The 13,310-nt window shown below is 41.5% G+C and overlaps 1 protein-coding gene across 2 annotated transcripts in view; it reads right to left on the bottom strand.

The window, feature by feature from the left end:
• The window catches only part of LOC106071245 (uncharacterized), an 89,877-nt gene that overhangs the window by 33,374 nt on the left and 43,193 nt on the right, over nt 1-13,310 (bottom strand). For both annotated transcript variants that reach the window (XM_056045149.1, XM_056045150.1), the window contains exons 4-5: nt 11,740-13,283; nt 6,542-6,715 (exon numbers count right to left, since the gene is read on the bottom strand). In XM_056045149.1, coding sequence (XP_055901124.1) covers nt 6,542-6,715; nt 11,740-13,283 — 1,718 coding nt within the window. The remainder of the gene's footprint in view (nt 1-6,541; nt 6,716-11,739; nt 13,284-13,310) is intronic.

Raw genomic sequence — 13,310 nt, 5'->3', positions numbered from 1 at the left:
ACGACCAGATGGGAGACTAAAACACGGCCAGATGGGAGACTAAAACACGACCAGATGGGAGACTAAAACACGGCCAGATGGGAGACTAAAACACGGCCACGACCAGATGGGAGACTAAAACACGGCCAGATGGGAGACTAAAACACGGCCAGATGGGAGACTAAAACACGACCAGATAAAGATCTCGTCAACATGTGGGGGAAATTGTTCAAAATGTTTTGGCTGTGACTGCAGCCTCATTGTGAAACATATACGTCATACATGGCGGTAACTTTTATGACATGAACACAATGTGACTCATTCAAAAGCATTGTCCATTTCCATCTCCCTGTGTTAAGATGCTGTATAGTAGTGTCGGTAACAAATAAACTGAGCCAAACGTATTATTAACAGAGCCAAACTTATTATTAACTGAGCCAAACTTATAATTAACAGAGCAAAACTTATTATTAAAAGAGCCAAACTAATTATTAACAGAGGCCGGGGGGGGGTTCAACCCTCCCCCCCCCCCCCGAAATGGGGGAACGGAATTCAGTGACTGATTTTTTGCTTTAATTTTGTTTATTTTAGGTGAGATTTTAATACTAAATCATCACTTACCACAGCACAGCCGAAGGGGTTTTTAACTAAAGGGGTTTTTAGTTAAAAACCCTCTACCAGGGGGTTTTGAGTTTTAAACCCCTACCAGAGGGTTTTGAGTTAAAAAAAACCCTATCAGGGGGTTTTGAGATAAAAATCCCTCTACCAGGGTTTTTTTGAGTTTAAAACCCCCTGCCAGGAGTTTATGAGTTTAAAACCCCCTGCCAGGGGTTTTGAGTTTAAAACCCCCTACCAAAGGGTTTTGAGTAAAAAAAAAACTCCTATCAGGGGGTTTTGATATAAAAATCCCTCTACCAGGGGTTTTGAGTTTAAAACCCCCTATAGGGGTTTTGAGTTTAAACCCCCCTACCAGGGGTTTTGCAGTTAAATCCCCCTCTTCTATCAACAAAACTACAAAACAAAATGCAAACGACAATCCACAAATTCCAAGAAAACAGCTAAGGAAGATTTTGATTTTAAAAACCGCCTCCAAAAATTACGATAAACCCCCTCTCAATATAAAAAAAGCAAATTACACACTCAAAATTCTATGAGCGTAGCCTAAGGGCTTTTGAGTTTAACCCCTACCCCCTCCAGTTGGGGTTTAAAGCTAAAAAGTACCTCTTAAATATAAAAAAAAGCAAATTACACACTATAAAATCTATGAGCGTAGCCTAAGGGGTTTTGAGTTTAAAACCCCCTGCCAGCGGGGTTTAAAGCTGAAAAATATCTCTTCAATATTAAAAAAAAGAAAAAAGCAAATTACGCACTCAAAATGCTATGAGCGTAGCCAAAGGGGGGTTTGAGTTTAAACCCCCCTTCAGAGGGTTTTAATGCTAAAAAATACCTCTTCAATATAAAAGAAGCAAATTACACACTAAAATTCTTTGAGCGTAGCTAAGCTAATCAGGGGTTTTGAGATTAAATCCCCCTCCTCCAGATGAATTTTTTTTTTAAATTTAAAACCCTTTCAGATGGTTTTGAGTTTAAAATTCCCCTACAGAGCGTTTAGAGTTGAAAACCTCTCTCTTCAATATTATTTTAAAGCAAACTACAGTCAGCAAACAAATTCTATGATCGTAGCTAAAAACCCTCAACAGATGATTTTGACGATAAAACTTTCCTTTTCGATATAAAATCTAAAGCGAAATACAGGCATGTAATTCCAAGAGCGTAGTCATGAGAGGTTACAAATTTCTACCAGTGGCTGGGATTCATTAATAAAGTGTGAATAGTCATCTGCCGAAATTGAAAAACACTAAATGTGGCTCAACAAAGATGGCTAAGACAGATTTTAGGAGTCAGTTATAGAGATCGGATCTAAATCATGAAAATCTTATGCCGAACTGGGAGTCGAACACTTAGTAAGGTTGTGACAGAGCGTCGCATGAGGTTTTGCGGGACATGTTCTCCGACAACATGAATTACGCATAATAAGAGTTGCGGAAACAGCTTGCCGGAAAATGCGCCGAACAGCGCGAGAGGGTCTAAGTCAGTAAGAATAGCACATTAGGTTTTTGAAATAAAACTTTTTAATAGCAAGATAATGCACTGTAGATACCTCAGAATATGCATTTTGTTGGCTTTCAATACCAGAAATAGTGCTTGGCGGCGGGGCTTCGCCCCGCGCTGGGGGAGCACTGCGAGCTCCCCCAGACCCCTTTGCTAGCAAGGGCGGGGAGTCTAGGGCACAATAAACGTCTTCCGAAAGGGTCAGAATGTAATAAAGATTAATTATGTACACACACACACACACACATATGTATATAATTTTTTTCCGCGGGGGGGGGGGGGGGCGGGGGGATACCCTCCAACCCCCCCCCCACCCCGAAAAAAAATCCTGGCTACGCCCATGACAGAGACAAACTAATTATTAACAGAGACAAACTCATTATTAACAATGCCAAAGTAGAAACTCTAAAATAAAGTGAAATATAAACTATAAACAAACCGAAGTCAAAGACTAGTTTAAACCCCAATATAAGCTATAAACCAAAATCAGACCTAAACAATAAACTGTGTTAACAAAGAAACCCTATATAATGAACCTCAATCCAACAGAGTCAAAGACCTGAGCAGACAATTCAATAATCTAATTTGAAGGGAAACCACAGCAAAGACAACGCTGTTTTCTTTCACAATATCAGAACTGAAGGACCGGTCATTACAGGGCCGGCTTTAGGCAGAGGCAAAGTAGGCAGCCACCCATGGCCTCCGATTTGTGGGGCCTCGCAAACTACTCAAAACAACTTTTTAGAGAAGAAATAGCGAAACTTGTGCTCAGTGTTATTGTTATAGCACACTAGGTTTGAAATAAATTGCGGGATTTTTTTTTTTTAGCTGTTTATTTTTATTTTTTTCTATTTCATTTGGGGCCACCAAATTCGGTTCACAAAGGGCCTCCAATTATCTAAGGCCCTGATAATTATTTGAAAGAGAACCACTGCCGTGGAAAGTGGAAATACATATTTTTATTAACATTCCAGGCCAGAAATGCATAAACACGTGACTTTGAGTAACAAAAAAAAGCCTCATCACGTGTAACAGCTGTTAAGAACTGAACACACACACACACACACACAAGAAGTTGCATGTTGTGGGTATCTTCAAAAAAAAATTGTGTATGTTCACATACTTGCAATGAGTCTTATGTCATTAGGGTTTAGAATAAGGACATAGTTACCACAAAGTTAAGCTTCAATGTTTTTATTTAAACCTAGTTCTAGACACCAATCTCTATTTGTACTGGATTACATTGCATCTCCCCCTACCCAATAACACTAACAACAAAATACTCTCGGGTATAAAGAGTCGGGGGTTTGAACATCTGTGTCAACATAATATTAAAATCAAGCTTCTGAGGATCTATTGATAAGTCGTCCTCACAAGAAAAGTACAAAGTAAAAAGAGATTTTAAAAAAAAAATGGGGGGGGGGGGTTACCATGAACTGTTCAGGCTGAGCGCATTCAAGTCTGTATTTATGGGAGTAGATCTACAGAGAGCGCGTGCAAAGGGAATTCCAAAAGATTTGTTAAAAAGATGTCGCCTATTGTTTCTCGTTCAATTCAAGTGCTTGATAGAAAGAGAGAGGGAGAGAAAGAAAAAAAAAGGGATGGGGGAGAAACAACTTTACAGAGTCGGCGCGACGGAGATCACGACCTTGGCCTCGACTATTAGCGTGTAAACATTTATGACAGACACAGCGCAAATAAAAACAGCTATGCAGCCCACATGCCCTCGACTTGTCTAACTAGGTCACGCAGGAAACTGGGCCAATGTAGTTCAACTACTAGAAGTGCATCGAAGCAAGCCCGACTCAATCTCAAGCCCGTAGGTCACGACCTAAGCCCAAACTGGACAGCTTTCAACTATACGGACATTAAGATCTAATTGATTATTGAAAACCATTCCTGTCCGCCCAGACCGTATCACATTGAGTAACTGAATCTATGTGCTGCACTACTAAGTCTACGCACCCATAAAGCTGAGAGGTAACAGATGCAAATCTTTTTTGTTTTTTTTAGCAATTTAACTTTCAACCTCCAGTAGATCTACTAGCTAGGGCGAAATAAAAAAAAAACAAACAAGGTTCTGCCGATACATTTCAAGGGACTGTCGTAAGTACATGTAGCCAAGGTAACATGTCTTCTTTTCAGACGGAACCAAAGGAATAAGTGCACACAGTGGACCTCAAAGACTGGGGAGAAGAGAAACACTACAGGCATCAAAGACTTTTGAGAAGAGATCTAATTTACATCAAAGCTTTAAAAATTCATAAGAGCCATACGCTTTAAAATAGCAGGAACAATGCTATTTACAACATAAAATCAAGATTCATTCACTTTTCTTTCGTCCAGTAACGCTATGCCAGTGCCTAGACAGGCGACTTCCAATAAGCATACAAGTAAACGTAAGTCTGAACGCAACACAAATCTGCAAGACCCACCCAGTGGTGACGATAGTACCGTATGTAAATACCGTAACCATGAATGAATTATAGATATACATTAAGACAAGTTTGCACTTTCTGTTTAAAACAACAAAAAAAAAACAACTGCGGGGTTCTAACAGGGCCAACCAAGAACTCAATAATGTATGAGCTAATGGTATCAATGATGAACTCAATAATACAACAAGATCAATGGCTAGATATACAGCGAGAGTACAAGGACGACACGTTTCATAAAAAGGCTTCTCAAGGCTGCTCTAAAAGATTTCAGCTGATATTTAAACGTTCATCCTTTCTTCTCCCAAGAGCCGCTTGCTAGCAGCAGGTTTTGTTTTGGTCAATATTGAATAAACGTTCACAGTAGATAAATAGAAGGACATGGTAACACAACTTCTGATTTTAAATTGAATAATATACTGAGTCACAGAGGATGTCCATGTCATACCACATCTCTAGGTCCTTCCTCTAGAGCACTGATTCCCAAAGAGGTCTATATAGACCCCCAGGGGTCTACGAAGACTTCCAAGGGGTCTACGAAAGTAAAAAAAAAATAAATTGGGGGTCTATGAGATGTCCACGGGGGTCTACAATAATGGATTTAATTTAAGCAGGTCGTGACTTTAATTTTCAGATTCATTTAATGTACTATTTCATGTAAGAATATATGATTTGTACCTTAGTTAATTCTTTAAATATTCCCGCTAATCAAATGAAAAATCTCTGTATTTAATTTCAGTACCCATTTAAATAGCTTAATTTTGTCTACATTTAACTAATGCCTAACAAAAAAAATTATTTAAAATTTATTGAAAATCGGGATTCACTCCTTCCTTGTCAAACAAGCGGTTGCCTAAGTGACTAATTACACTGGAGGATCATTTGAGACGACGCCACCTTGATAAAAAGATAAAGGTTTGAAAAACTTTCGAACTCTCAAAGATAATGTTCAGAATTAGACCCACAAAATCTCTCTTCAAGATCATACAGAGAAGATGGTGGTTTGTGAGCGTCTTACAAGATCTCTTTACTTATTGACGAACATGGAAAACACTATAGATAAAACATTGATTTTTACCAGCCGTTGAAGTAGTTATAGAAGCTAATTATTTTATTAAAACCTACATCTGATATTATTAAACGAATTTCTTTAAGTAACAGTTCAAAGCCACATCAGTGGTATGAGTTATAACATTCAAAGCTTCTTATGCTTATGTAATTCTTTGTAAACGACATATACAGTTTGGGATCAGCGGGGTCGCAGGTTCTGACAGGGTGTAGCACTGTGCTGCAAACTGCCAAAGGGTCGCCGTGTTTGGGTATAGTTGCAAGGCAGCAGAGGTTTGAATTCAGTTTTCCTTTTGCTAAAAAAAAAAAAAAACACAAATTTCCAGTGTGTTTGGAGATTCCAGTAATATATATTAACTGTTATTTTAATTGGTTTAAATTTGAATTTTACCAATGAAAAAGATCTCTCTAACTTTACATGTAGCTTGAAATTACTTTTTCATTCTTGGACTCACTGCAGTTAGAAATAGTTTAAAAAATGGAGTTGGTGAATTTCCGAAAATGCAATATAAGTTAAGCAGGGAGATCTACAGTAATCTATAAAATATGGCAAGGGGTCTACGAGACTAAAAAGTTTGGGAACCACTGCTCTAGAGTCCCCTCTAGATTGATTTGAACAGTTTCCTTCTTCCTACATTTGGGCATGTTCAAAAAATCATTTCAATTGAAAACAGAACTTTGAAACAAAATGTAAACAAACAAGGCAGTACTGTAACTGAAGTAGGTATACTGCAAAGAGACATTTCCAGAAAACATGAACAGCAGCTTATCTGAAAGTACGCAACTTAAAGGAACGATATTCGCAAATGAGGTCAAGATTCCAGACTTAGTACGGAAATAGCTGAGAGGTCTATGTATGAAAATGTTTTTTTGTTTAATGTGTTTCACGAGACAGAAAATAAGACATAAACATTGGTAAAAACAGACAAGACAGCAACATCTATTACCTTATTTTTGATAAACTCATTCATGCTGTCATATTTCTTGACCAGGGCGTCCATGTGCTTCACGTAGGCTTTCAGCAAGCTCTGTGAACACTCCGACATCGACAACTCATCCAGGCCTCTAGGGTTCGTGCTGTCCTTGTCCACGTCCAAGTTGTGAGGGATGGAGCTGTCCATCTGAGGGACACCATGGCAGTAAACAAATAAATGATCTGTCTAGTCTAAGTCAAAATGAAAACCTACTGTCACATACTTGTCTAGTCTAGGTCAGAATGAAAACCTACTGTGACATACTTGTCTAGTCTAAGTGAGAATGAAAACCTACTGTCACATACTTGTCTAGTCTAAGTCAGAATGAAAACCTACTGTGACATACTTGTCTAGTCTACGTCAGAATGAAAACCTACTGTGACATACTTGTCTAGTCTACGTCAGAATGAAAACCTACTGAGACATACTTGTCTAGTCTACGTCAGAATGAAAACCTACTGAGACATACTTGTCTAGTCTACGTCAGAATGAAAACCTACTGAGACATACTTGTCTAGTCTACGTCAGAATGAAAACCTACTGAGACATACTTGTCTAGTCTACGTCAGAATGAAAACCTAATGAGACATACTTGTCTAGTCTACGTCAGAATGAAAACCTACTGTGACATACTTGTCTAGTCTACGTCAGAATGAGAACCTACTGAGACATACTTGTCTAGTCTACGTCAGAATGAAAACCTACTGAGACATACTTGTCTAGTCTACGTCACAATGAAAACCTACTGTGATATACTTGTCTAGTCTACGTCAGAATGAAAACCTACTGAGACATACTTGTCTAGTTTACGTCAGAATGAAAACCTACTGAGACATACTTGTCTAGTCTACGTCAGAATGAAAACCTACTGAGACATACTTGTCTAGTCTACGTCAGAATGAAAACCTACTGTGACATACTTGTCTAGTCTACGTCAGAATGAAAACCTACTGAGACATACTTGTCTAGTCTACGTCAGAATGAAAACCTACTGAGACATACTTGTCTAGTCTACGTCACAATGAAAACCTACTGTGATATACTTGTCTAGTCTACGTCAGAATGAAAACCTACTGAGACATACTTGTCTAGTCTACGTCAGAATGAAAACCTACTGAGACATACTTGTCTAGTCTACGTCAGAATGAAAACCTACTGTCACATACTTGTCTAGTCTAGGTCAGAATGAAAACCTACTGAGACATACTTGTCTAGTGTACGTCAGAATGAAAACCTACTTTCACATATTTGTTTAGTCTACGTCAGAATGAAAAATTACTGTGACATACTTGTCTAGTCTACGTCAGAATGAAAACCTACTGAGACATACTTGTCTAGTCTACGTCAGAATGAAAACCTACTGTCACATATTTGTCTAGTCTAGGTCAGAATGAAAACCTACTGAGACATACTTGTCTAGTCTACGTCAGAATGAAAACCTACTGAGACATACTTGTCTAGTCCACGTCAGAATGAAAACCTACTGTGACATACTTTTCTAATCTACGTCAGAATGAAAATTTACTGTGAAATACTTGTCTAGTCTACGTCAGAATAAAAAACCTAGTCACATACTTGTCTAGTCTACGTCAGAATGAAAAATTACTGCGACATACTTGTCTAGTCTACGTCAGAATGAAATGTTCTACGTTTAATTTACGAGTTGGGACACCTAGTTAAAGGTACACGACCTTACAGGCCAGCTACAAGGCCAGCTACGCCTAGATGCGGCTACAAGACGTCAATGCCTAACTGCAGCAATAAGACGTCACAGCCTAGCTGCAGCTACAAGGCATCACTGCCTAACTGCAGCTACAAGACGTCAATGACTAGATGCTGCTACAAGACGTCAATGCCTAACTGCAGCTACAAGACATCACTGTCTAACTGCAGCTACAAGACATCACTGTCTAACTGCAGCTACAAGACGTCACTGCCTAACTGCAGCTACAAGACATCACTGCCTAACTGCAGCTACAAGACGTCACTGCCTAACTGCAGCTACAAGACGTCACTGCCTAACTGCAGCTACAAGACGTCACTGCCTAACTGCAGCTACAAGACGTCACTGCCTAACTGCAGCTACAAGATGTCAATGCCTAACTGCAGCTACAAGACGTCAATGCCTAAGTGCAGCTACAAGACATCACTGCCTAACTGCAGCTACAAGACGTCAATGCCTAACTGCAGCTATAAGACATCAATGACTAGATGCTGCTACAAGACGTCAATGCCTAACTGCAGCTACAAGACGTCAATGCCTAACTGCAGCTACAAGACATCAATGACTAGATGCTGCTACAAGACGTCAATGCCTAACTGCAGCTACAGACGTCAATGCCTAACTGCAGCTACAAGACGTCAATGCCTAACTGCAGCTACAAGACATCAATGACTAGATGCTGCTACAAGACGTCAATGCCTAACTGCAGCTACAAGACGTCAATGCCTAACTGCAGCTACAAGACATCAATGACTAGATGCTGCTACAAGACGTCAATGCCTAAGTGCAGCTACAAGACATCACTGCCTAACTGCAGCTACAAGACGTCAATGCCTAACTGCAGCTACAATACATCAATGACTAGATGCTGCTACAAGGCGCCAATGCCTAACTGCAGCTACAAGACGTCAATGTCTAACTGCAGCTACAAGACGTTAATGCCTAGCTGCAACTACAAAACGTCACTTCCTAACTGCAGCTACAAGACATCACTGCCTAACTGCACCTACAAGACGTCAATGCCTAACTGCAGCAATAAGACGTCACAGCCTAGCTGCAGCTACAAGGCATCACTGCCTAACTGCAGCTACAAGACGTCAATGATTAGATGCTGCTACAAGACGTCAATGCCTAACTGCAGCTACAAGACATCACTGTCTAACTGCAGCTACAAGACATCACTGTCTAACTGCAGCTACAAGACGTCACTGCCTAACTGCAGCTACAAGACGTCACTACCTAACTGCAGCTACAAGACGTCACTACCTAACTGCAGCTACAAGACGTCACTGCCTAACTGCAGCTACAAGACGTCAATGCCTAACTGCAGCTACAAAACGTCACTGCCTAACTGCAGCTACAAGACGTCACTGCCTAACTGCAGCTACAAGACGTCACTGCCTAACTGCAGCTACAAGACGTCACTGCCTAACTGCAGCTACAAGACGTCAATGACTAGATGCTGCTACAAGACGTCAATGCCTAACTGCAGCTACAAGACATCACTGTCTAACTGCAGCTACAAGACATCACTGTCTAACTGCAGCTACAAGACGTCACTGTCTAACTGCAGCTACAAGACGTCACTGCCTAACTGCAGCTACAAGACGTCACTGCCTAACTGCAGCTACAAGACGTCACTGCCTAACTGCAGCTACAAGACGTCACTGCCTAACTGCAGCTACAAGACGTCAATGACTAGATGCTGCTACAAGACGTCAATGCCTAACTGCAGCTACAAGACGTCAATGCCTAACTGCAGCTACAAGACGTCAATGACTAGATGCTGCTACAAGACGTCAATGCCTAACTGCAGCTACAAGACGTCAATGCCTAACTGCAGCTACAAGACGTCAATGCCTAACTGCAGCTACAAGACATCAATGACTAGATGCTGCTACAAGACGTCAATGCCTAACTGCTGCTACAAGACGTCAATGACTAGATGCTGCTACAAGACGTTAATGCCTAACTGCAGCTACAAGACATCAATGACTAGATGCTGCTACAAGACGTCACTGCCTAACTGCAGCTACAAGACGTCACTGCTTAACTGCAGCTACAAGACGTCAATGTCTAACTGCAGCTACAAGACGTCACTTCCTAACTGCAGCTACAAGACGTGAATGCCTAACTGCAGCTACAAGACGTCACTGCCTAACTGCAGCTACAAGACGTCAATGCCTAACTGCAGCTACAAGACGTCAATGCCTAACTGCAGCTACAAGACGTCAATGCCTAACTGCAGCTACAAGACATCACTGCCTAACTGCAGCTACAAGACGTCAATGCCTAACTGCAGCTACAAGACATCAATGACTAGATGCTGCTACAAGACGTCAATGCCTAACTGCAGCTACAAGACGTCAATGACTAGATGCTGCTACAAGACGTCAATGCCTAACTGCAGCTACAAGACGTCAATGCCTAACTGCAGCTACAAGACGTCAATGCCTAGCTGCAGCTACAAGACGTCAATGCCTAACTTCAGCTACAAGACGTCAATGACTAACTTCAGCTACAAGACGTCACTGCCTAGCTGCAGCTGCAAGACATCAATGACTAGATGCTGCTACAAGACGACATTGCTCTAGCTGCAACTACAAAATGTAAATGCCTAGCTGCAGCTTCAAGACGTCAGTGCCCATTATCACAGACGTGAATGTAGTGATGTAAAAAAACAAACAAAATATTTTTAACGCATTTTTGTCCTGCGTTGGTTTAATGATAAATGAGGCCTGGAGAAGACTGGAGATAATGGCTACAAGGGATGTAAATCTAAATCTCTAAAGAAAAATAATTTTAGTAAACAGTGTCTGACATTAAATGCTCAGATCATCATTAAAATTTAAATCTGTCTGTGTGAGTATTCAAAGTTTTGAACAACCTAAAGGAATATTACAAACAAAAAATATTTGGTTATTTTCTCAGTGTATTTGTGAAGTCAAGAAACTTGGTCCTTGGTTTCCATTAAACTTAACGGAAAATATACACATCATAAATGCAATATTTAAACTTCTGATGGCCAAAAATAGATGCGATTATTGGGCCAGGCTCTTATCAATAACTGGGCCATGCTCTTATCAACAACTGGGCCATGCTCTTATCAATAACTGGGCCATGCTCTTATCAACAACTGGGCTATGCTCTATCAATGACTGGGCCATGCTCTTATCAATAACTGGGCCATGCTCTTATCAATAACTGGGCCATGCTCTATCAATGACTGGGCCATGCTCTTATCAATGACTGAGCCATGCTCTATCAATGACTGGGCCATGCTCTTATCAATAACTGGGCCATGCTCTATCAATGACTGGGCCATGCTTTGATCAACAACTGGGCCATGCTCTATCAACAACTGGGCAATGCACTATTTCAAGACTAACTCCCTCTCAATGAATCAATCGTGTTATAGTGATATTTTGAAGTCAATGTATGTTCTTACCTTATCAGATGCTCCGAGATTCATCAATGAATCATAGTGATCCCCGAGTAAGCCATTACTTAATTCATCTGAAGAACAAAGAGTTAATCCATCCTCTGTCTCCATTAGCTCCGCGTTGGAAAGAAGCCCTGCATCACTAACATGTTTTGAACTGTTGACCTTATCCCTCGGGAAGGGACCCATGATTTCACAATTAGTTTCAGCACACCACTGGCCCTTGTGGTTTAGGGCCAGGCCATTCATGATAGGAATCGAGTCTCTATGATTTGACATAGGCTTCGGCTGCATAGCGTTGACCCCCGCGCCGAATGTGGTAAATGGCTGTGATGTGCTGCCCGCTGCCTGAGAGATACCAGAAGAACGAAAGGGCTTGTCCGGTTCGTGGTAAGGGAGCGGTGCAGGCTCGGTTGGCTTCTGTTCCGAACGTTCGGTGTAGGAGCTGAGCAATTGCTTTGTAGCCTCGTATTCCTCGGGTCCAAACGTCTTGGCCACGGTGGTCATGATATGATGCTGTATGCCCTTTATCCTCTCTCCTCCCACCTGGTCGAGTAACACTTTGATAATATCTGGACTGTAGCTGCTTCGACATGGCGCTGGTGTTTTGGGCGTCAAGGCGGACATATTTCTATCCTTGTCGACGCGGTGTGGTTCTTTAACGTCCAAACCAGCTGCTGCTTTTTCAACCAGGTTAAATGGCTGGATGGGTTGTACTCTTTTAATCTCACATTTCGTATCAGATTCGGCATCGTCGAACGAATTTCCCCAAGAGGAAACTGCACGGCAGTCGCCTAATAGAGGCTGAGCGCAGTTTTCTAAGGGAAATCTAGTTAAGTTTGTACCAGCAGAGTGGCAGCTTATTTCAGACGGTTGAGCGTACAAGCCGTCCCACGATTCCCCGTTGGGTTCGTTGCCGTAAGAACAATCTGGTTCTGTTTTGATGGTGACAGATGAATGAAACATGCGAGCACTATCGTGCTGCGCATGTTCAAGAAAACCTTTGCTGGACCGGCTCGTGGTGTGTCCTTTGGCGTTACCCATGAGATGATCTGAGCCAAGAAAGTCCTGGTAAAGCGCTGGGTCCGACGTGGAAAATGATGTGGCATGTTCTGAAAGGTGGTGATTGTTGATGGTCTCGCCCTTATAGTTCGAATCCACTGAAGATTTGAGATCGTGACAATTTTTCCATTCGGAGATAAGCTCAGGCATCTCTCGTCCCTCGCAGCTGTAGCTGCGATGTGCGTGGGTTGTGGGTTTTGGCGCGTGGGCCAGCGGCCTCGGAGGCCCTAATGGAATGTCATTGTGTGTCCAGTCTTTCGAGACTGACCCATGTTCCGATCGGGCGTCGATTCTAGAGATGTGTCCTCCGTGACTGTTCTCTTGTACTAACCTGTCCTGGTTTCTGGTAGACTCAGACCAGCTATACGAGCTGGACATATTAATATCGCCTTCTTCCACTTCCATGTGATGGTCCGATCTGGTCTGCAACCTATTTTCCAGAAGTGCTCTCTCTTTCTCAACTTTAGGAATTCGACCCATCTTGACGGCTAAAAATATAAACAGTATACAGTTAA

This window comes from Biomphalaria glabrata, chromosome 10 (genome assembly GCF_947242115.1).
Source record: "Biomphalaria glabrata chromosome 10, xgBioGlab47.1, whole genome shotgun sequence".
Lineage (NCBI taxonomy): Eukaryota > Metazoa > Mollusca > Gastropoda > Planorbidae > Biomphalaria > Biomphalaria glabrata.
The sequence above is the reverse complement of the archived record's forward strand: the minus strand, read 5'-3'. Positions and strand labels throughout refer to the sequence as shown.